Source organism: Lissotriton helveticus, chromosome 12, assembly GCF_964261635.1.
Source record: "Lissotriton helveticus chromosome 12, aLisHel1.1, whole genome shotgun sequence".
NCBI lineage: Eukaryota > Metazoa > Chordata > Amphibia > Caudata > Salamandridae > Lissotriton > Lissotriton helveticus.
Window position 1 is genome coordinate 750,250,574 of NC_136073.1, and position 24,815 is coordinate 750,275,388.

The following is a 24,815-nucleotide window of genomic DNA, read 5'->3' on the forward strand; positions in this document are numbered from 1 at the left end:
ACTATTGATTCTGGCAAGGCTGCCGAACCTGATTGTGCCCCGGATGACCTATTCCTGGCCGACGCTGAGCTATGGTTTTTTATTTCCACAAGTTGGCAAATTATATTCTGAAATTGGGGGCTATTCCCACCAATTAAAAGGCAACCCAAATTATGCCGATTTATAAAAGGGGTTTGAGGTACTCCCAGCTAAACTATAAGCCTATTTGCCTAATAGATGTGGTCCAGAAACTCTTTGCTAGACAAATTCTAGGGAAAATATATTCTTGGATATAATCCCACCAGGCCCTTTTGCCACTGCAAGCTGGTTTTAGAAAATGGTCTGCACGATCAACCAGATCTTTTGTTTTCTCATAATATATTGGAAAACCATTGTTCTACAGAATAAACACGTTTATCTTGGTTTTGTTAATTTAAAATCAGTATTTGAGCTAGTTTCCAGGGTAAATCTGTGGGATAGTTTGAGGAATAATGGTGTTCCAAACAATATCTTGGCTATACTGGCTCGTTTGCACCAGGATACTCATTCCCAAGGGAGATGGGGCCAAGGTGGAGAGTTGACAGAACCCAATGGACATTACGAATGGTGTACGACAAGGCTGTGTCCTTGACCCCACCCTGTTTTCTTTATACCTTAATGACGTCATACATTCTATGGAGGATAGTTTAAATGATGCTCCTTGTCTTTGTGGCCGCAACACCTCTCTTCTACTTTTTGCTGATAACACTATCCTGATTTCAAAGACCCCTATGGTGCTACAGCGCTTGGTGAGCAAGGTTGAACACTTGTATTGATAGAGGTCTTGTAAGATATCACTCCAAGTCCAAATCGATGACCGTAAGCCCCCACAAATCTTTGCTGGGGGGCTGTCCTCCAGAGAGGTTAACAGAGTTTGATTATTTGCTGATAAGGCTGACCAAATCCATGTCATGAGTCCCACAAGTTGAAAAAAGCAGCTTAAATCTAATTCATCACTCTGCAGCCATAACAAGGCAGTACAGTACATCTCAAACTAGGTCCATCTCACTTGCCCTTAAAGTGTACAGAGCGAAAGCTGAGGACAGTGCACTCTGTGGAGCTGAATTATGGGGCCTCTCGAACCTTGCTCGACTGGGAACTGCAGAGAACATATTTCTAAGAGCTAAAACCAACCATCCTATTATTACTCCTCTAATACCACTAAGAAGACGAGATTTGGGTCTTAATTCAATAATGCATATATCCCAATTAAGACCATTATTGTACTGGAGAAGGCGGAAGTATTCTATAGAGTTGGAGGACTATTGTGGAGCACTGGAGGAGGTGGTCTCATTGGGTAGATGTTTTAAAACAAAGTGATTGCTCTACATAAACAAAATAACACTAATTAGTCTAGGTCAGGGGTGTTCAAACTGTGGGGCACGACCCCCAGGGGGGCCGAGGAATGATGCAAAGGGGGTCGTGCATTCCCAGTCCCACATCTGCCCAGGCCCAAGGGCTTCAGCTCCCCTCTTCCCCTGTCGTGTGTCTCAGCCCGTGCTGCTGCAGTGTAACTAGAGCTGCTGAGGGGTCAGCTGGGCAGTGTCTGTAGTCTTATCTCCGGTTCGCCCGAGTTTTTCACAGGTCTTTAAAGACCATTTGCATATTTACATGCCTTTGTAAACTGGTAACAGAGGCTTAGTTTTTTTTTCTGGTTCCAGTACCCTCGGGCCCCCACTCTGCCTATTCCTTACATTTGTATTTTACATTTACTGCTGTAGTGTGAGAATGCATCTCATAAAAAGGAATATAAGGTAGGATTGCCAAAAGAAAAATGCCTGCCATGTGTTGTTTAAAGAGCCTGCAAAGTCTTCCTCTTGACACTTAATAGACTTCTAAATAAAAAAGTATGTATTCATTCGTTATGTGACTTTTCTGTCTTTGTTCTCTTTAATTATCAGTCATGGGTCATTGAGGCAACCCTAGAACACAATTAAAAGTGCTTTCTATTTATATTTGCTGTTCGAAGTATACACAGATAAATTCTGAAAATACAGCTTTAGGTGACTGCTTATTTTTGTACCGACTGGGCCATCAAAATAATGAGCTGGCACTCTAACCATAGGACTGGAAGTTTGTTGCAGGATCAGCACATTATTTATTTCCTCCACCCTCGGTCTCCGATTAATGCCATAATTGAAATAGTTTAACTTAGATCTTAAACCCTACGCCACCGTCAATAACATCCTGAGTTACTTCAAGTGTCTGAGACTGCACCCTGCATTCAGACAACTCACTCCTCATTCTCGCCCTTCACTTTCACGCTCACCCTGCACTCACAGCGATCACAATGCATTCACACTGATCACCATGCACTCACACCATTCACCCGCTCACCCTACACTCACAGTGATCACTCTCCACTCACAGTGCACTTGCGCTGTTCACCCTATACCTCACCCTGCAGTCACACTAACACACTACTCACCCTGAACTCATGTGACACTTCACTCACCTGTCCCCCTCACTGCTCAATCTGCAACTCACTAAAACATGCCCATCATTAATCATACATTCATTCGTTCCATTCAAAGCTTACATCCGCACCCAAAGTCATACCGCCACCTCACTCACCCTGCAGTCACTCCTCTTACCCTACTCTCACACTGTTGCATCGCTCACAGTGCACTCACATGGGCACGCTTGTCACTCACAGTACAGAGGGTTAATGTGCCTGCTACAAAGAACATGTACCATGCAGATCACAGAAATGAGAGTGCGTAAACTATGAGTAGCACTATAAAAAAAATGAAATGTTTGTCTGAAAGGTGCTATAGAGAGATGAGGTGCATTGTTGGTGAGTGGTAGTGAGGGAAATCATGGAGAAGGAGGAAACGGGGGTAGGCCACCAAAAAGACTGTTGCACCGTGTGAGACAATTGCCAGGGCCAGCCCTGGCTGGGAGTGTTAGACCCCCTCTGATGTCCTGGTCTAGTGGCTACCCTGCTTCTGCCTATTATTATTTACATTTGTAGTGCGCTACTGTTATCAAAATATGTCCTGTGGCTAATAACCATCAGCTGCCTGAAGGCAAATGAGAAACACACAAAAGGAGAAGGAGAACCAGCCAAATGGGGTAACCTACAGTGCATAGTGAAAGGTTTTTATATCTTCCTAAAGGATAATAGATTCTTGGAAAGCGAAGCAAAGGAGGGTGCAAGGTCTTAACTGCTCGGCCTGCACCAAAACAGCGAGACAGACAACTCATGCCTTATTGAATTAGGGAACAATAAGCAGAGTGGCACAGGCCAAGAGGAGCATACGGTTCCGACCCATTTGCTTGGTGAGGAGAGATGAGACGATGAGAGAGGACAGCAAGGTAGTGAGCAAATTCAATTGAAGATGTCAGGGATGAGGGGAAATGTGAAGTGCCATAGAGAAGTATGGACAGGCAAGAAGTGAGTGTGAGCCAAATGTGAGGGCTTCTGTTAGAACAAAGGGGAGATGTGAAAGATGAATGGGGGACTGGAAAGGTGTAAGATACAAATAGATTAAAATTTGAATGGAGAGACGAGGTGAATGGGAAGTGTTGAGGGGCACAGGAGGTGACCGGGCCAGAGCGGCCATGAGATCAATGTTAGAGATGAGGGCAGTGAAAAGAAAGAACGGCAAGAGGAGATTAAAAGTGAAGTGAGAGGTTGAATGGGTAGAGTTCAGAAGTTGTAAAAAGGGGTGAAAGAAAATGGCCTGCAAAGTGAGAGAGGGATCTGGGGTTGGGAGAGGAGAAAAGGAAGGGAGTGGTGAGAGGAAAGCTGCATGGGTAAACCCCTTAACTCTGCACAAAACCAACAGGGTTTTAAGGGATCCCTGCTTCTCCCGGCCAGGGCCAGGTAAACTTCTAATGTGGCAGCACGTATTCCTGAGTGGAAGGCCCTTCACAAAGGTTGACTAGAAATCTTTCTGATGTTAATTGCTGTATTTTAGTTATAAACTGGCACTGATAGGGTAAAATCTTTCCTCAGTGTTAGTGTGTATATAATTTCAAAATAATGTAGCAATGCTATCCCAAAATACGCGGCATCACATAACATCATTTACACTTCTTCCCACATAATCTAGTCAAGCCTGTTGCGTAATTTGGTCCCCACCTGCCTCATAATTCTAGTAGCCTTGCCTACAGGTTTAGAAATGTTTGACAGGGAGGGTCCTTACGCCTCAAAATGTTGACAGGGGGTCTCTGCATCCAAAAGTTTGAAGACCTCTGGTCTAGACGAATACTGGTCTTCTACGACACCCATGCCCCACTTAGCCAAAGCTACACTCAAAGGTGCATACTGGACTAATGTGTGTGACGGTGAACTCCAGAGGGGTACTGATGGGCCACTTACTTCTCCTTTTAGATTGTTTGAATCTTTTTTGGGTCTTATTACTCCATTGACTGCAAGGGTACTTTTTCTCACATTCTGCTACTGCACTTTACCCATGATGTGTTTACAGCAAACTGGAATCCACCAAAGACATAAAGTACTGTGTGCCCTGTTTGCCAGAAATCAGCGGAAACACTTCTTTTTCTGTCTGGGCTATATCCCTCCTAGGAAAACATGGTTCCCCTCTGCAAACAACTAGCCTGCTACCAACTCGAGGTAGTCTTACGCCTACTCCACTCAAATACGTCACAAACAGTTGTTTGCGCAATTTCGACATATCTCCACTGGAGTTGGATTGGTAGAAGAAAGGCAGTAGAATAAGCAGCATAGATAGTTTTTTTATTCAGGATTACCGCATAGGCCACTCGGTTCAAGACATGCGCTAGAATCAAAATGGCCTTTATTTAATTGTTGCCAATGATTTTATATATATTAATTTAGATAGTTACTTTTACAAATATATTTCCTTAGTTATGAAGACACATTTTTGTAATTCTGTGGCGAAAATAAAGATTTTTCTAGTATCAAAACAAATCACAACACTTTACTTGATGTGCAAATTTTAAATATTTTTACTAAAACCCAATTTCCTAACTTTGTCCTATTTATGGTACATTACATGGAGGTATTTTGTACTTGAATCAATCTGTATTTAACTTAATGATGCATTATAGAATTTTATTTAAATACTTGTATGTATTCTTTTGTGAACGATAAGCCCAAATAAAGTATTATGATGATGGGGAAATTCATATATATATATATATATATATATATATATATATATATATAGTTTCACAAGTTGCCCTTTTGGATAGCACTCCCAACAAGATTTTCAAAAGCACTGGGACAACCTTCGTGCAGCACAAGTAATTTAATCAACACACGCCTTGCCTGACACGTTTCAGAGTTAGCACTCTTTCTTCAGAGGCAGCATGACAAACAAAGTTCGTTCCATGAGCACTCCAACTGACAAATCCCTTCTAATTAATATCCTGCCCAGCTGGGCCTGGAAACAAAGAATCACGGGAGTTGGAGTCATATTTAAATCCCAAGTAGGTCCGGACACAGAACCTGTTGAAATATAAAGTACATATTTTCCTTTTGTTAGCATTGCTTGCACAAACACCAAAAGATTGTTCCAAACATAAAGCGCCGCTTGTTGCTCCAAAGCGTCACTCACGCAGAATGTCACTGGATTTGCATTTCATATCTGCAAAGGTGCATATCCCCGACCTGGCAGGCCGTAATACATTGAGTTTCACAAGTTGCCCTTTTGGATAGCACTCCCAACAAGATTTTCAAAAGCACTGGGACAACCTTCGTGCAGCACAAGTAATTTAATCAACACACGCCTTGCCTGACGCGTTTCAGAGTTAACACTCTTTCTTCAGAGGCAGCATGACAAACCAAGTTCGCAAATGCAAATCCAGTGACATTCTGCATGAGTGACGCTTTGGAGCAACAAGCGGCGCTTTATGTTTGGAACAATCTTTTGGTGTTTGTGCAAGCAATGCTAACAAAAGGAAAATATGTACTTTATATTTCAACAGGTTCTGTGTCCGGACCCACTTGGGATTTAAATATGACTCCAACTCCAGTGATTCTTTGTTTCCAGGCCCAGCTGGGCAGGATATTAATTAGAAGGGATTTGTCAGTTGGAGTGCTCACGGAACGAACTTTGTTTGTCATGCTGCCTCTGAAGAAAGAGTGTTAACTCTGAAACGTGTCAAGCAAGGCGTGTGTTGATTACATTACTTGTGCTGCACGAAGGTTGTCCCAGTGCTTTTGAAAATCTTGTTGGGAGTGCTATCCAAAAGGGCAACTTGTGAAACTCAATATATATATATATATGTATATATTTGTATTAAAAAACTTTACACTACTTAATCGTTTAGCATGCATCCCTTTACAATGAAAATGTAATTATTTTTACCGGAAAATATAAACCAATAAAAATATTTAGAAAGTGTTTATACTTACATGTAAAATACATATATTTAGTGGTGAAACCTTTACCATTCATGCTTTTACAGCAACATTTGTTGTAAAGGCATGCATGGTAAATGCATAGTTGTAAAAAATGCACTGTAAGGGTTATGCATGGTAATGGCATTTGCTTTGTAATCACTGCTTTGTAACAGCATGCACTACAACAGAATGCGCAGTTCCATCATACATCCAGCTACTTTAAATCAAAACAACATGTAGCAACATGTGTTCACACTGAAAACTGATTATTGTGTACAATTTCATCTAAGCAGAGCATACATGTTAATAAGTAGAATAAACACAAGTTCAGTGCACACACTGAGATTTTAAGGCCCAGTGCCGTAGAAGCAAACTCTTGTTAAGATTCCCTAAGACTAGCACTTAAATTAATGTAGGTTAACAGCAAAACACAAAGGCCTTTCAAAATACCCCCCAATCCAACTTCTTCAAAGATTGTGATTTTAGACAGCAAGTACTTGTCAGTTAGAAGTAACACTAGATATGAATATTTAAGTATATAAATATTTTAGATCGGAGTATTGAGATAACACGTTGTGGAATTGCCCACATTCACAGTAAACACCAAAATCATAGTGTATGTTTCTAGAGTGAGTAAATGTAAGGAGTAAGGGAGCATTGGGCCACACTGTGTTTCATGCTTCCATTGCCACTGGTTGATATGAAAGACTTAGTTGTGCTAATACCAACTGGAGCAACTTTGTTTTACAAATAATTAAAAACTCATTTGAAAAAATATTGAGAACGTTGCCAAACAAATTGTACTGTAGTCTAAAGTTTTTGGCCAGGTTCACGCTATGCAGATACCTCATGCATGCATGCTGCAGGGACGAAGGACGACTCTAACTTGAGGAAAGATTGCATTGAACCATGAAATACAATTATGTAAATTGAGGACAGGACCCCACTTTAACTTTTGAATGTGTTTTGCTTCCACTCTACAGGTGATGCTAGGTGGGGCTTGGTTTGAGAAAGATGTGGGCGACCCCAGTAGAGTGTCTGATGAACAACTCTTGCTCAGAGCCACCGAGGCTGTGAAGAACCAACTGGGAGTAGAAGAAAAGCCTTCTCTTGCCATTGTGAAGTTGCACAAGGTAATGTACGGTAAAACATTGTCTGCTATAGGTAATCAGTAGAATTCAGTTACCCTGATATTGTTCTACTTTTTGGCAGCTTTTGACGAATTGACCAAGGATTATTTATAGATTGCTGTAGCCAGGTGATTGATATACATGGTACAGCATTGCCTTGTATCTCTTCATGTCTCATAGTTATAGGTCACCAAAATCATTTGTGTAATTTAATCTAATTTTCTTCTTCTTACCTGGGTTGTATGCCATCTGTCATATTTACATTCCCTCCCAGTTTATCAGAAGCCTTGATCGTGTTATCAGCTTCAAGCTCATGAATTACATTTTGCATGAACTCAACAGTAAAGGTAATGGAAAGGTTTAATGCCTGTAGGAATGCAGCTCGAGATGGAGGTCAGTAGCCTCTGATTAAATGGTGGTATAAAAGAAGTGCTCCACCTGTCCTAACCAGACTAAGACAACCCTCCAGTTTAAGTGGTCAGACCATTTCACCTCTGCTTCAGCTCTAGTTTTCATGGCAGGCATAAGCTGTCATTCGAATCCCATGTAAATTATTTTAATAATAAATTTGTATTCCCATCTGCATAATATCGCCTTCCAACTGTATCATTTTTCTAGCATTTGCCAAAGTCTAGGGTAGAGTGACAACTCGGCTTTCTGCATACCTTCCTTATAACAATCACACACGGAGGCTGGGGGTTATCATGGTTACATCTGCATCTTGAATGATCTTCCTGTGCTGGGAGAGAGGGAGGCAGGGCGCACTTACATTTGGCTAGTTTATTCCCTACTGTACGTCTGGAGCCAGGGCTCGGTTGAAGTGGGGAGTTTATTTTAAAGTTACCTCCACATCAAAGAAATTTTGAGTATAAGCACAGAAGCTCTTACCCCATGTTTTTAGACACTGCCTAGGACGTGTAACCAAATACTACTGGCTCTACATGCTGCACATTGCCAGGGACTGCTCTGCTGCCAGGAGGGACTGCCATTTGGACTACTTGCTTTATTATGTTGGCCTTCTGCCTGCTGATTGTGATGCTGTAGGATGGACTACCACTTTGTACTGCCTTATGTTCTTTCCTGTTTACCTCCCTTTGTGCACCAGTGCTCTCCACGGGCTTGCCTCCTTGTGTTCTTATCAGGGACTCAGAAGTACTCCTGCACTATACATGATCTGTGGGGCCCTCAGAATGGCACCCTTTTGATTCCAGGGACCCAGCGTGTAGTGAGTGCTGTTCCTTGCCCCTCGCGGTTATGGGTCAGCTCCTGTGAGCACTATCGGAAGAGCGGGGATTGCTTATGCTTACTTTGTTCTTCCAAGCCAGTGCGTGGGGAGCTTTTTCCCACTGTGGAGAGCAGCACAGGAAGAGTGATTTGTTCTGCTGTAGTCAAATTGTGGGTGTGTTTGTTTCAGGACAGATTGTCCTGAATTCCTGCATTCGAGGCCTAAGCCTGCAGCATCTCGTCAGCGCACAAGGATGCCTTTCCCTCAAACTCCGACACCCGAGAAGGCCACCATACCACTCTTGAAGGAAAGCTGGCACGGCACCAGGAAGACTATCACCCCCCAGGGACTTTGTGTTTTCCCAACGTTCCAGCAGCTCAGAGTGAAGGGCAGAGAACGCAAAGGTACATACTGACGACAGCCTAGTGTTTAGCACTCTGAATGCGGGAGGACCGAACAAGGCCTTCCCGCAGGATTTTGCAGTGTGTGCCCCCACCCATTTTTGGTGCGTACTTCAGGGCCACTCGTCTTGCATTTTTGGACATTCCTTAGCAGCCCCCTGTATGCTCTGACTTGCGGAAGTGCCGGACCGAACGGTCTACCCTCAAGAGGTTCATGACTGTGGTAACACTGGTCTCCATGGGTCAGTGAGACCGCGCCCGGACAAAAGACAAAATCTTGACAGACCTACCATTTCTCCCATTTGAAACTGTTAGATGTGGTTGGGGTTTCACTAAAGTTATAGTTAGGATCCTAATAGATGTGCATGTGCATCTATGTCCAAGGCTTAATTTAGGCCTTAATGTGATACTTATTTTAAATGGTATGTCTTGAAATGTTTTTATGATTCTTATGTGCATTTTAAGTTATCTGTGGAAAACCTAACCTATCTCCAAGGGTACACATGTGAGTGTTAACAGTTTTGTCCTGTTTAGATTAGAACACAGACAATTACCATATAGAGTGACGTTTTCACTTCAATTGATTTTATATACCCCAAACTGCTTCATTTCATTCCCTCATATAGGGATGTATGCCGTTTTGCCTTGTTTAGGAGAACTAATACTGGATAATATACCTGCATAGTATGTACAGTAATGGGGTTTACTGATGTTTTACAAATAAACAGTTGTTCTTTGATTGCATGCATTGTGATGTTTTTGACAATTCATAGTTGGCAAAGTGATTACTGATTTATAATGTTTTGGTCATGGGTTTCTATACATTATATTTTATATTTTTATATAACATTGTGTGGAGTCTCTTTTGTGGTGTATTTATTGTGTCATTGCTGTGAGTGTGTTGGGCAAACCCTTTACACATTGTCCTAGAGTTAAGCCTGACTGTTCTTGCCAAGCTACCAAGGGGGTGAGCAGGGGTTATCTGGTGTTTGTAACTCCCTTACCCTGACTAGAGTGGTGGTTCTGTCTGGCTTAAATGCATCCCCTAGCCAACCAGAAACCCAATTTCTAACAAGAACCATTTCCCGGCACCTCAATTAAATATGTGGATTCCTCCTCACCATTCCCACCATGGAAACACTCGAATGCATTTGACGAGGGCAAATTTGCATGCTTTTCCAGAGTAGAAAAATACCTGCACATATTTACTCTTACAGAGTGACCTAGTTAAAGAGTTCTACAAACCTGCTCCTGATCCTAAACTTGTAATTGTGGCATTTTGGCTAATATGGGTGTTTATGCATTTGTGAGTGCACTTTCCGAATATAAAATCACCCCTCCCCCATCTGGATTCTGTGAATCAGGAACCGGAATCTATCAAAATACATGGTGTTGCCCATCTAACTACATGTTACGTGTGCTGAATTTTTCCAGTGTTGGCACCTAAATGTTCATGATTTTATGCTATTTTGTACTTTAAAATCCCTGTACTGCTGTTTTTGCAAACTGATTCAACGTTTCTAATATGAAGAAAAACGAATTATAATAAGATAAGGTATTTTGAATAATGTATGCATTTTTTTTAAATTTAGGATTGCATCCCACAGTATACCCTGGGACACTGGAAACGAACTGGTAATACTGAGTTTTAATTATCGTCGATTAAGTTTTGTAGTAGTTTCGTACTTTTTTCCCCTCCAAGATGAGCAACTGAAGATGAGAGTATGTTTATCATTGGTTCATGTGACTCTTAAGTTCTACAATTTTTTTTAATTTTATACAATCTTGCAAATATAAAGGTGGCAATATAGTAGTACCCATCTATTTCTCTTCAAAACACAGTGTTATGTATCTATATACCCACTGTAAGGCCCAGCCAACTGGAAAGAAGAAATCACAAATTAAAAAGGAAGTTGCATGTGTGTGCACACAGTGATAATCTATATTTTCACCAGTAGAAAACCATGTAAATTAGGGAATATATTCTAGTGCATACAATAGAATTAGAGGATTTTTTACTCTAAAAATATCTATGTATTCTTGTGGATATGATAGAATTGGAGGAAGTTTTACTGTATTTTATATCCAACAAAAATTTGAAGTGGCGCCTTTGGGACGAATGATAAAACTTTGTAAGTATGAGCTAATGCTTTATTTCCTGTAAGTATCAGATGAGTTATTTTCTAATGTCTGTGTAAACACCCTTCCTAAATAGATTACGCTTTTACTATTTCTACTCGGCACCCACCCAGATTCCAGTTATAATTACAGTACTGCTTCTCTTAAAGATATTTAGCTTCAAATAATTTTCCTGTGCATATGAAAATAAAACATGCAAATTTTGCTGAAGACCAATTGTGGTAAGGTAAAAAATGACAACGTCGTCGACATGCATTAAAAATATACATTTGGGAACCTATTTTAGGAGGGAAGCTCTTAACATTCTTAAATTGATCAGGCAAATCATGAAGATAAATAGAAAACAAAAAAGGAGCTAAAATACAGCATTGTTTTAAGCCATTTCCATGAGAATCTTTGGCGATAATCCTCTAGTGCTACCAATCAGGACTTTACACCAGGTGAACGAGTGTAATGCAATAATCAATCTCAATAAATTCATTGGTATCTCTAGCCTGACCAATATCTTCCAAAGGGTAGGTCAGTCCATCCTATTGAATGCAGTTAAAGTCAACAAAAGTGCAGTATAAGACTTGCGATCTGAGCACAACGTATTTATCTACTTGCAATCTGAGCACAGCATATTTATTCAACATATGGACTAATGCTATGTTGTCGGTACTGAGTATTTGGATCTGAACCCTGCTTGAATTTGAGGAATTACCAAAGTTGAATATGCCCACTCTACTAGGTTACCTAAGGTACTTGTTGCAAAGATCTTCCCCACAGTATCAAGTGAAGCAATTTGACGAACCCTTTTTATGAAGGGGAGCAACTATGCTTCTAGCCCAGGAATGTGGAATTTGCCCTTTATCATAACAATAAGTAAACAAAGGAGGTAAACATTTGCTCCAAGTTATAGGGTTTGCCTTCAGGACTTTTTATTGGCATTCTATCCAGACCCATTGCTGCAGAGGATCTAGAATGTTTTAGGAAAATCTCAGTCTGCTTTGGTGTAGGCAGTGTTGAAGCCCTATGTATCCATTTTGCACTTGTACAAAATATGGGGCAACTTATGCTTTTCCATAGGAGGATTTTGGGCCACTTGTAGCATGGTATTTCTTTGCCTTATGCTTCACGACATCTACTACGTAATAGGAGAACTTATTAAATTTAATTGAAGACCAGATCTCCTGAAGATAGGTGGATGATGGCTTTAAATTGACAGTGCCCAGGTCATTTGCTCTGTTGGTAGCTGGTATTCCTGAAATGACAGTAACCAGTCTGTTAAAAGAACTGTCATGCAATGGCTGGTTGCCTCAAGCAACCCTGGCTGCTTGGTGAGGTAGCACCATAAACAACTTGTAACTCACACAGCACAGTCCGTAAAGCAAGGCAGGTGTGACATTGATCAGTCTAGCAAATTCCCTGTGACAAAAGGGAACATACAATTTAAACATCATGAAACACTTTTCCAACGGCAGAAATTGAACAGATTAGTGATGTGTTGGAATTTGCTGTGCCTCTCTTGGCATAGACATACAAGTTTGTAGAGTTGTTTCAAGTGTGAAAGGCATTGCTTGAGCTGAGCTGCAGTAGAAAATAAAACTGCACTGGATGGATCCTCTAGTATAATAGTAGATCATTTAGATTACACTGTGAAATATAAATGCCTACAAATATTCAGTTTGTTCTCATTTATCTGATAGAGACACCTAGCCGCAGATTCCTTACCTTTGAACTTCCAGGCTTCAGGCTGGATCCGAAAGATTTCTTAGCAGTACCCCTGCGTGACAGTAGATGGTGTCGGTCGACTCCGTGTGACGTCAGCGTTGCGCTCATCGTAAAGTCCGCATTGTGAATCTTACCTCCACTCCGGTGCTCTAACTTCAGTTCTTTTCTTTCCGTGCCAGCCAACACAGATCCGTGGAGGAGAGCCTACCCCAGTAATTTCTGGACAGACTTGACTTTTTGTCAACTCCTGTGATAGGGATGTCTAGTCAGAAGACCTTGGAATTCAACCCGTGTGGTGCCTGTCACCCCGCCATGTCAGTCACGGACCCTCACTTGGTATGTCTCTGGTGCCTGGAGCGCGACCATGATATGAAGTCTTGCCCCGATTGACGGGCCATGGTGCCAAAAGCTTTGAGGAAGCGGTCCCTAAAGCTACTCACGGCCCAGTGCCTCGAGGCCAGCCTGTCGATTTCGATCTGGGTCTTGGTCGAGAGCAAGTTTCCCGAGTTTCAAAGTCCTTCAAGTCGTCGCAGTTAAGAAACAGGCATCACAAGAAGCACAAGAAGTCGAAGCGTGCTTTGACATCGCCCCGTCCATCGTGCGACAAGATGGAGGAAACTCAGCATTCGAGGCCCACATCACAGAACTGGTGTCTGGGTAGGCTTCACCTTTCCCTCCCTTTCCAGGGCCAGGAGCAACACCCACACAACCTAGAGTTTTATGAAGCCATTTGTGCCATATTTGGGCGGCCTGACCCTGCTGGTGTGACCTGGGCCCGCAGGCTTGGATGAAGGAGGAGTCCCCACGGGTTCCACACCTTTGGCTCCAGCACCGCAGTCTCCTACTGGACAGGCACTGATCGCACCTCCACAGTGATATTCCCTGACGCCCACCGGCGGCACCTCCCCAATCCTCATTCTGAATGACAGGAAGCTGATCAGCTCCATGCTGTTCAACCTGTCCTATTCTGAAGGTTTAGGAATGGATGAGGAGGATTGGGAAGGGGAGCAGGATTCCTTAGAAATCTCACAACCTCAAGACATGAGGAATTGGGTGATACCAGTGGCCTGAACACCTCCCCAGATTCTGGCTTGCTGTCTCCCCCTAACCTGGCTAGAGAAGGGGGTATCATTTGCTATGGTGGTGCGTAGGGCTGCGGAGGTCTTGGACTTGCAGCCCCCTAGGGTGGCAGTCAAGACAAACATCCTGACAGAAGTCCTGCAGCCTGGTGACTATACCTCGGAACCCTTGCTTCCGGGCAATAAGGCCTAGATGGATGTTCTTCTTCTAGGCACCTGTCCAAGCCCAGCACAAGGACTCCTGTGAACAGAACGATTGCCCGCCGCCATCGCCCTGCACTGGGCGATCTAGCTTTCTTCACCACCCATCCCACCCCACCCCACCCCACAACCTTGGTGGTTCAAGCCTCCACTTTCCGTGGCATTTCTAACATTGAGGTCGGTAAACACTGCATGCCTTTTGGACCGTTATTCCCATTCGATATGGGACACTGTTGCTCTGGAGCTGCCCACAGTCTTAGAGGAGAACCAGATTCAGCTCTCCCAAGCTATTTCAGACGAGGTGCAGCGAAGTTCGTCATCCGATGTGGCTTGGATACAACAGATTCGCTGGACAGAGTGATTTCCACAATGTTGGCAGAACGTTTCCACGCCTGGTTGAGGACGTCTGTTTTTTCAGGGGATGTCCAGGCTAATCTTATGGACATGCCCTTTGATAGCCACTGTCTCTTCGGAGATAAAGCAGATGTAGCACCTGAGTGTTTCAAGGACTCACGGGCTATGGCCAAGTCCTTGGGCCTCACCAGAACTCCCCGGCCTGTTCCTGTTTTTCGCTCCTTTCATGACTAAAGAAGGGGCTACCAATTGCACAACCCTATTCTAGCCAGGTGGGGGTCTATAAATTCAGCAACCTCTGCGGGGACGTGGACGCCGTTCACACCGAAAACAGGAGGCGAGAAGTCGAGCCAAGCTACAATCCCCTCCTCCAATTCAAAACCCTCCTAGTCCAATCCTCCAGGATTATTCACACCCAATTGGTGGCAGAGTACGGCATCATCTCCTCCACTGGCAGACCATCACCTCAGACTGGTGGGTGCTGCTAATAGTCCTAAAGGACTACTTACTCCTCTTCGAGACAACCCCTCCATCCATGCCTCCAGTTTACGATCAGCTGATGGAGGATCACTTTGCCCCACTCCACGAGGAAGTCAAAACTCGCTTGGCCAAGGGAGCTGTAGAGAGGGTTCCCGTGCCAGAAATAGGCTGTGGTTGTTATTCCTGCTATTTTTTAGTTCCAAAAAATGATGGAGGCCTTCATCCTATCCTCCACCTCAGAGTCCTCAACTACTTCCTAAAAAAGGAGACGTTGAAGATGCTCACCCTCGCTCAGTTCCTGTCTGCCCTGGACATGGAAGGCCAGATGGTAGCGCTGGACTTGCAGGGCTCCTATCTTCATATCCCCATCCTGCCTGCCCATCGTCGCTACCTGTTCATAGTGGACCACAAGCACTTTCAGTTTGCCGTGCTCCCGTTCGGCCTCACCAGTGCCCCTCTGGTGTTTACCAAGTTGATGGCAGTGGTCACAGCCCATCTGCGGAGATCAGAGGTTCCAGTCTTCCTCTATCTCGACAACTGGTTGTTGAAGGAGCCCGTCCCAAGCAGTCACCTCCAGACTACAGCGAACCTCCTGCATTCGCTGGGGATCACTATCAATGTGCTGGAGTCATACGATTTCCTCTCAGATGCTCCCTTTCATCGGAGAGGTTCTGCACACAGCGAATTGTGTCTTCATCCGGAGGTGGTGCAAGGTCTCTTTCAGAAGTGGGGCGAGCGTTGGTTTGATCTTTTTGCCTCCCGTGAGAACGTGAAATGTCAACAGTTCTGCATTTTGGACTTTCCAAGGCGACGCTCGCTCAGCAGCACTTTTCGTCGCGAGTGGAGCTCAGGCCTCCTGTTCGCCTTTCAGCCCATACCACTCCTGCTCAAGAACATCAGGAGCGACCGGGCACAAGTCGTTCTTGTGGCTCCAAACTGGGCATGGAGAGTCTGGTATCCTGAGCTTCTGGCAATAAGCATTGATTCTCTGATCAGGCTGCCCCTTCGGGAGGATCTTCTGTCGTAGCAGCAGGGGAAGATCCTCCTCCCAAACGTGTCCACTCTCCACCTCCTTGAGTGGAGATTGAGCAGCGACAGCTGACAGCTTGTGTTCTTCCTCCCGAAGTTTGCAAAGTTTCTCTGGTAGCCAGGCGTCCCTCCACGAAATTGGTATATGCCTGCCGATGCAAATATTGTGCGGAAATGTCTGTTGACCCCTTATCTACCTCTCTGTCTGATGTTCTCCTGTTCGAGTTTCCTTGGTGTAGCATGGCTCTGCTCTGTGCACTCTGAAGGGCTCCTTTTTGGCCCTCTCAGCTTTTCTTCAGCTGCCAGATCAGCCCTTCACTTTTCAAATCACCTCTGGTGCAGAGATTTTTGCAGGGGTTAACCTACTTGTTTAATTATGCCCCAGTGAGGCCTTAATTTGTTCCTTACTTTCTTGATGTGCGCACCGTTTGTGCTGCTGCACAACTGCCCTCTACAGTTGCTCACTATCAAAATAGCTCCCTTTGGTGGGAATTACCTTTTACCAGGAGGGTGAGCGAACTGCAGGCACTGTCATCATAGCCTCCTTACTTAACCGTCTTTACGGACAAAGTGGTACTCCGAACTAGGGCATCTTTTCTGTCCAAGGTTGTAACACCATTCTATCTGGGACAGTCTGTTACTCTGCCCACTTTCTATGCACCTGCATACCCTTCTAAAGAAGAGGAGCGTCTTCACCATCTGAACCCAGAAAGAGCATTATCCTTCTACCTTGATCGCACCAATGACTTCCGGGTGGATGACCAACTCTTTATATGCTACGTGTGAGCAAAGAATGGTCGTGCTGTTCAAAAGATGACCATCTCTCACTCGATTATTCTCCGTATTAAAATATGTTATGTCTTGGCAAAGAAGCAGCCTCCTGACGGCCTTAGGGCCCATCCCACCAGGGATAAGGCAGCCACTACAGCCCTCCAGTGTGGTGATCCAATCGCTTATATCTACTGAATGCCCGTCTCTGTACACGTTCGCCAGACACTATTGCCTGATTTCTCAAGTTTGCAGGGAGGGTTTTTTTGGCTGCTCTGTCTTGCAGTACTTTCTGGTCTAAAGCTTTTCCGCAGTGCCACCTCCGGGGAAGGTATTGATTGGGTATCTGTTCAAAGGTAAGGAGTCTGCGGTTAGATGTCTATCAGATGGATAAGTTACTTACCTTTGGTAACGCCATATCTGGTAGAGACATAGTCTAGCAGCAGATTCCTTACCGACCCACCCATCCTCCCCGCACTGCGGAATTGTTTTTAGTGTCAGGGCTGTTCCCGTTCAGGGCCCTAGCTGTCTCTTTTATCACACAATAGTCAGTCACTTCATGGTACCGCACTTCTGGTGTGGAAAGTCGTAAAAAGTACTGACGTCAGCTTGCCGGAGTGGCTGTTATATTGGTGACTCGAACATCATGATGACGGCGAATGCGACTCCGCCAACGTCACATGGAGTCGACCAACGCCATCTACCGGTACGCTGAGAAAAATCTTCAACCCATCCTGACGCCTAGAAGTTTAAAGGTAAGGAATCTGCAGCTAAACTATGTCTCTACCAGATGAGGCGTTACCGAAGGTACGTAACTTGTTCTTTAGGTTTCAGCTAGACAGCGCATGTGCTGTCTCAAAGAGATGTGTTGTGTTCAATCTGTGGGCTTTAGCCTGGCCATAGGCTTCCCATTGGCTCACTCCATAGTTGCATTCAAATCCTTTGGCCCGTTTGTCCATGGCATGAATGCGTCATGCCTCTTTCCTTCCTCAGAGCAAGGTCTAAGTACTTGTGTCCATCCACTGCTTCTGTTTTGGGAGCTACTTTTTTCATTGTCATGGAGCACTCCATACGAGTGCTCCTGTTGTCACTCGCTATGTCCTCCATCTCCTGTTTTTTTTTTTTTTAAATATTTTTATTTTTCATCTGTGATACAGTGTCCAATCAGAAGAAGATTACTTAATTACAACTACCCCCCCACCCATCGAGACCAGAAGAACCATTAATGTATTAGGATAGGCGCAAAACACTGCAAGTAGAACACCGAAAAAAAGAAAAGGAGAAAAAATGGAAAATAAAGAAGAAGGCACATAAACGATGAGGAGCAGGATGAGTAGGGATTAAGCAAGTAGCGAAAGAGATTAGAAAATAATTCTTTAATACATTGCTAGCTATCTCCCCTGGTCATGTTGCCCTTGTTGCTCAATCCAGGTAGAGAATTTCCCCCACACCTCAGAGCCTATCTTCCTCTTTCTTCGTCCTTTCTTGGTGTATATAGCCTTTTCAAAGTGAAATGTAGCAACCAGTCTGGCCAGCCATTGTGCAAAAGAGGGGGAGTCAGTGTCTAGCCAGCCGGAGGAAACACAAATCCTCCATATTGCCATTGCTATGAAAACCAGCCCTTCCTCCTTAATCCTGAGTGAATTGGATTGAGTCCCCAGAAGAATGATCGTAGGGTTTAACACAATTGGTTGGTCATTTATTTCACTAAGTAGATTTTGTATTTTAAGCAAGGTTGGGGCTAGTTTAGGACAGGTTGCAAAAATGGGTATTGAATCTGCCCCTTCGTCGGAGCATCGCGGGCATAGTGTTCCTTTCCCGGATCCCCATTTAATAATTTTATTTGGTGTCATGTAAAGAAAAAAATTTGTTTTAAAGTGTTGTGCTTGTAATTTAGCGGAAATTAAAATCTGTTGTGATAGAAGCAAAGAATTATAAAAAAAACTTTGAGGCGACTCAAGTTTGACATGCCATTTCGTAGAGATGGATTCTAAGTCATCTGAGGTTTGCCTATTAAGCATTTGGTAAATACTTCCAATGCGGGGGATGGTGATATTACGTAGAGCATGTAGTAGTTCAATTTCAGCAAACCCAGTAGTACCGCCCACCTTCCTGGATAGGTAGCCATGGATAGACAAATATTTAAATAGGTCTTGACTTTTTAGTTTGAATTTAGATTGTAGATCTGTGAACGATTCAATACCCCCAATTGTGATCAGGTCCCCAAGTTTTACTATTCCGGCCCTATGCCATTCACGGAGGTAAGAAGGACTGAAAATAGCTGGTAAATTATTGTTATTGATTATGGGAGAGTAAAAATTAAATCTGCCAATTCCAAATATTCTCCGGATATAGCGGAATACTTTAAATGAATTCATTAGTGTCTTGAATTTTACCCGATTATAGTACCCATATGTTGTTTCGCGAAGTAGACAGCCCCAATATTGATCACCTAGTAAGAGCCGGAAAGGTGATGGTAGGGATGACCTGATTGTTGGGTCGTGGGTAGATTCTCTAACTAGTACTGAGCTATATTGTAAGACTGCCGCCCAGTAGTATAAAGTTATATTAGGGAAAGACCAGCCCCCTCTTTCTTTTGGCAGTGTAAGTTGTTTCAGTGCTCGTCATGGCTGGGAATAAGCCCAGATGAACTGAGTGTAGATCTGCTGAAATTGGAGAAGGCTTTTTTTTGCTAAATTCAAGGGGTATACTACGAAGGAAATAGAGTAGTTTTGGGAAATAAGTCATTTTAATAACATTGCATCTGCCCACTAGCGTTAAATGCAGGTTGTCAATCTGTTTTAGAGCCTTCTTGGTCTGAACGGCAAGGGGAGCCAGGTTATCTGTGACTATGTCCTCCAGTTTGGGTGAGATAGACACCCCCAGGTATTTAGCCTTAGGTACCACCCTGACGTCGGACCAAGTGATTTTGTTATTTACTAATATCTGTGTCTTATTTTTATTGAGGGCATAACCAGATAGCTTCCCAAATTTCTGGGCCTCACCTTCCAGTGCAGGTATTGTGTTAGCAGGATCTGGAGAGGTGATGGCCAGGTCGTCGGCATAGGCTAAAATTTTGCAACTATTATAAAAATAAGTTGCTGGGGTGATGATGTCATTTTTCTCTATCTGTTTAATGAAAGGATCAAGATAGAGGGCAAACAGTAGAGGCGAGCAGGGGCAACCCTGCCTGGTGCCCCGAGAGATGTTAAAGGGATCGGTGAGATGTCCATTTATGGTGACACTGGCTGTTGGATTTGAATAGAGTGCCTGAGTTGCCAGTATGAGTTTATCGCCGAACCCCATTCTGTACATTACCCCCCACAGGAATTGCCATGAGACCCGGTCGAATGCTTTTTCAGCATCGAGTAGCGTAAGCGACATCGGGTCTCCAGCAGCTTGTGCAGCATCAAACAGGGTGATAACTCTCCTGATATGTTCCGTGGTCCCTTTTTTGGGTATGAAACCATGCTGCCATTCCGAGACAAGAGATTCCACTACTCGGGAGATTCTGGAGGCTAGCACCGTGGAGAATATTTTAGAGTCACAATTAATGAGGGTTATGGGTCTGTAGGAGCTCATTTCCAAAGGGGACTTCTCTTTTTTTAGGAAGATCGAAATTCTAGCTCTGGACCAGGAAGCCGGAGGGGGGTCCCGTTGAATATAGATGTTATTACCTCAGTGAGTATGGTTTTAATTTGGGGAGTAAAGACTTTAAAAAATTCAACGGGAATTCCATCAGGGCCTGATGCCTTCCCGTTCGGAAGGCTAGTGAGGGCATCCAGAATTTCTTCCCACGTGGGAGCAAGATCTAAAAGCTTACTATCTTCTGGACTAAGTTGCCTTAGCTCGATCTCGCTGAGATAGTTGGAGATTTCCCCATCTAGAACTTCTCTATTAGAGGGGTTTTCTTCCATGTATAGTTTGGCATAGTACTCCTGAAATTCCTTCCGTTAATGACTAGGGTCTGTGATCTCAGAGCCAGAGGGTAGTCTGATTGAGTGGATTTCGCTGTTAGTAACCTGTTGTCGTGTCCTAACAGCTAGGTGATGGCCGATGTTATCACTACACTCGTAGTTTTTTTCCCTCGCTGCTGCCCACTTTGCCGCGATTTTTTCCAAAAAGATAGCTCCTATTTCGGCTCTAACCAAGATTGCTTCTTGTTGGATACCCTGGCAGTCTAGTCCTGCATGGATAGTTTGGGATAACTTGATTTCTATGTTCCTTAGCTTTTTTTGTAGATCCCCGATTAAAGTTTTTTCCCTTTTGTTTTTCTGGATAGAGAACCTTAGGGTCTCACCTCTAATCCCTGCCTTCAATGTGTCCCAGACTATCATTTGAGAAGCAGATCCAATATTTATCTCCAGGAATTCTTGAATCCATCCCTGCATATGAGTCACGTAACTGCTATTGTGCAGTAGGGCTTTTTCAAAACTCCACTTAGTAGCCTCTTTAGGTTGTCCAAGCCCCTTAAAGGTGATGATGAGAGGATTATGGTCAGATAAGAAGCGAGGTGCGATATCGATTGTGTAATTGCTGGTAAGCGAAGCAGAGATAAAAAAGTAGTCTAATCTAACTAGGATTTGATGCGGGTCAGAGTAGAAAGTGTAGCCGGGTTGTGAAGGATTTTTAGTCGCCCAGCTGTCTATTAATCCATGAGTCTGAATAAGATTCGCTAAAGCCTGAAAGACTAAGGGCTTCCTGCCTTTATATCTCCATGCTGTATTAGTCGCCCAGTCACAAGGTAGATGTATATTGAAATCCCCGCAGAGCACTATGGGAGTGGGCCAATGCACTAGCTCGTTGGAAACTTGATTAATAGCCCCAGGGTCGTCGGCGTTGCTCCCATATATTGAGCAAAGGGTAATAGAAGAATTGTTGGGGAATTGAATCTGAGTAATAACCCACCTCCCTAGTGGGTCAGATTTAGTCCGTGGGTTGCTAGTAACAAATCTTCTGTCGGCTAGAACACCCTCTCCCTTTGTTTTAGCCCCCTGCGAGGTGGCACCCACTACTTTAAACCCAAGGGTATTCAGTAGATGTTTTTGTGACTGTTCTACGTGGGTTTCTTGTAGACATATGAAGTTCCCCCCAAGTGTTCGTAAACCCAGAGACACTTTCTGCCTTTTAGAGGCATCATTTAATCCGCATATATTAGCTGAAACAATTCGTAGTGAATCTATCTTAGCCATCTAAATGGTGTAAAGATAAAGGCCAGTAGAAAATCAATATGATTGTTTTTAGAGATATAATCAATTTTTTCAAGAGAGTGTCGTGAGTGTTTTGCGCCCAGGTGTAATATCTGTGTACCTTCCCACCCTTCCCGCCCCTCTCCCCAGCCTCCCCCCCTCCACCCACCCCCTTACGTGAGCAATCAGGCCAAGCCTGAATGATGGAAGTCATACATGAGCCTCGGCTGCTGGTCACGCCAGCCAGAAACTTAGATGACTTTAATCTTGTGATCGGCTGCTAGGCCTGCCCAGTGCTGTGCTAAGATTAAGTGCAGAATGTTTTTAGATAGAAGTGTGTAAGTGTGTAGGTACATGTTTTTTTCCCATTATTGCCCTCTCTTCCCCCCTTTCTGTCAGGGCTCACCCCTACTTGTGCACCCCTCGAACATGTAGGAAAGATTGCAAGCGTACTAAGGATTACATTTTGACTGTGAGGTTGCTCCCCACTGGCTAGAGAAGTTAGTTACTAGTAGGTTGCAACTAGTTGCAGAACATGAGAGAAGAGAGCAGCAGCACCCCCTTTTATTTCTCTGTCTCTTTTCCCCAGTCTTAGGCTTTGTGTCCCTTCTTAGGCTTTACTTCTTCCAGGTACTCTTTGGCTTTGATCTCAGACAAGAAAACCTTGGTAGTACCGTGCAGAATAACCTTTAGCCTTGCCGGGTTCATGAGGTATACCTCCGCACCTAGCTGCTGGAAGGGGGAGATCAGTTGTCGTAGGTGCCACCTTCGCTCCACAGTCTGGTGGCAAAAATCTGGTTTGGCGAAGAAGGAGATTCCGTTGGCCCCTTTTTTAGAGTTGGGGCGAGCTTGGTCATACACCAACTGTCGTAGAAGAAAGTTGCCAAAGTACACAAGGAATACCCGAGGCTGCCCTTCAGTAGGTTTTCCATTGTTATATTGGCGTTTCAAGGAAAAGGGGAAGCGATGAGCTCGCTGCACTTCGCGGTTCCAGTCCCAGCCTGGATGTTCCGGAAAGAGTCTTGTAGTAATTTGACTATAAATTGTCTCGGGTCTTCCCCCTCCTTCCCTTCCGGAATACCAAGCAGGCGGAGGTTGTTCCTGCGTTGTCGGTTTTCTTGTTCTTCCATTTTGGCCATAAGGTCTGTAAGGCAAGCAGAGTTGGACTCAGTCAATTGTTTAGTAGCTACTGCTTCTGTTTCCAAATGCTCCGTCCTAGCCTCAACCATTCCAACCCGGTCGCTGATCTCTGTGCAGATTTTGTTCAGTCTTCTAAGCCCGCCCTGTAGTTTTTTTGCTGCGTTCTTAGCGGTCCGATTATCTTCTCTAACCTCCTCTTGGAAGTCTTTAATGGAGGTGAGTATAGCCGTCAAAGAGGGTTCCTTTGTCTCGGTTGTTTTACTCTGTGGTTTTTTCGGGCTGTGCCATTGTGATTGGGTTGGCTCGTCTTCCTCCAGATGGTAAGACATCTGCGAGTCTGAATAGTCCCATTTGAGTTGGCTTTGCCGTTTAGTCTTATTTCTTGCTTTTTTAGGGTGCACGACTGTCTCTGGGTTAATGCGGGAGGCCTCGCTGCTCTCTTCGCTAATACTGTTAATGTTGTCCTCTTCCTCTGGCCCCCCTTCCGCAGAGGAGCTTGGGGTGCTGTCAGATACAGAGTAGAAATCTTCATGGCCAATTTCTGGGGTCCAAGGAATTGGGATCCCAGATGGGATTTCCAGGTTTTGAATAGCGACTTCTGTCCCTGTTGATTGTGCCCTATAGTTAAGACTCTCTAAGGATGTATAGGCCCCGTCGCTGGTGGTTCTTTCCGCTATTTCCGGTTGTCCTGGTGTAGTGAGTGGGGTGGCTGGCAGGGTATCCGGAGGTGTAGGGAGATCTAGAGTATTCGGGGGCCCCTTGATTGCGATGGTCTGATCATGACTTTCAGTAGGGGTGAGTGTGGTGAGAGTGAGCTCTGACTGACAGCTTAAAAGACAGGGGGGGGTGTGGAGATATCCATGTTTGTGGTGATTTGAGCCCCTTCAGTAATGGCATTATCCTGCTGTATAAGAGCATCAGGTATAGAAGAGGGTGGATTCCCTGTGCTGTTCTTGGCGTTGGCAGCCTGGTTTTTAGCAACCAGAAAAATCTTGGCAGGGAGGGGCTGTGCGGAGTCTTTGCTGGGGGCCCCTACCCCTGTCTTCCCAATGTTAGCTTTTTTCACCCCACTCACCCCACTGACCTGTTCGATTTTGGTCTTCCCGGATCCGTCCGCTGCCGAGGGGTCTCTGCCTGAGATGGGCGTCTTCTGTCTAAGCCCTTTCTTGGCTCCACAAGCATTCATCCTTGTGATTATTGAGATGCCGGAATTAGCTCTTTCTGGGGTCAGGGGGCAGCTTGGGGGCCCGTGCGTGAAGGTCAATGCTGCAGCGGCCAGGAACAAAAAGCTCAGCCTCCAGCAGCGCCTGTCAGCGCTTTCGTCAGGTGTCTCCCTTTCGTACACGCAAGCTGCGTGAAGGGAGAAAAGTTCAGTTTCTGGGGCGAGTACGGCGATGAAATTCAAGGCAGATGTCAGCCGTCTCAACCCTCTCCAGAGAAATCCGGGAATCGCTCCGTGCAGTCCCGCACCTCTTGAAAGCGTCCTCCGTGTTTTCGCGGGTATTAGCTGCTGCTGCCGGTGCCTGTGCGATCGAAGACCGGACATCGCTGGTGAGCGCGCAGGCCGGCTAGCCGATCATCACAGCGTCCAGTGACTGACTGGCGTGAGCAG

General features: G+C 44.5%; 1 protein-coding gene across 4 annotated transcripts in view; it reads left to right on the forward strand.

Annotated features, from left to right (window-relative positions):
- The window catches only part of PPOX (protoporphyrinogen oxidase), a 377,624-nt gene that overhangs the window by 349,980 nt on the left and 2,829 nt on the right, over window positions 1–24,815 (forward strand). For all 4 annotated transcript variants that reach the window (XM_078669168.1, XM_078669170.1, XM_078669169.1 and 1 more), the window contains exons 11-12: window positions 7,339–7,488; window positions 10,704–10,746. In XM_078669168.1, the coding sequence (XP_078525294.1) occupies window positions 7,339–7,488; window positions 10,704–10,746 (193 nt within the window). The remainder of the gene's footprint in view (window positions 1–7,338; window positions 7,489–10,703; window positions 10,747–24,815) is intronic.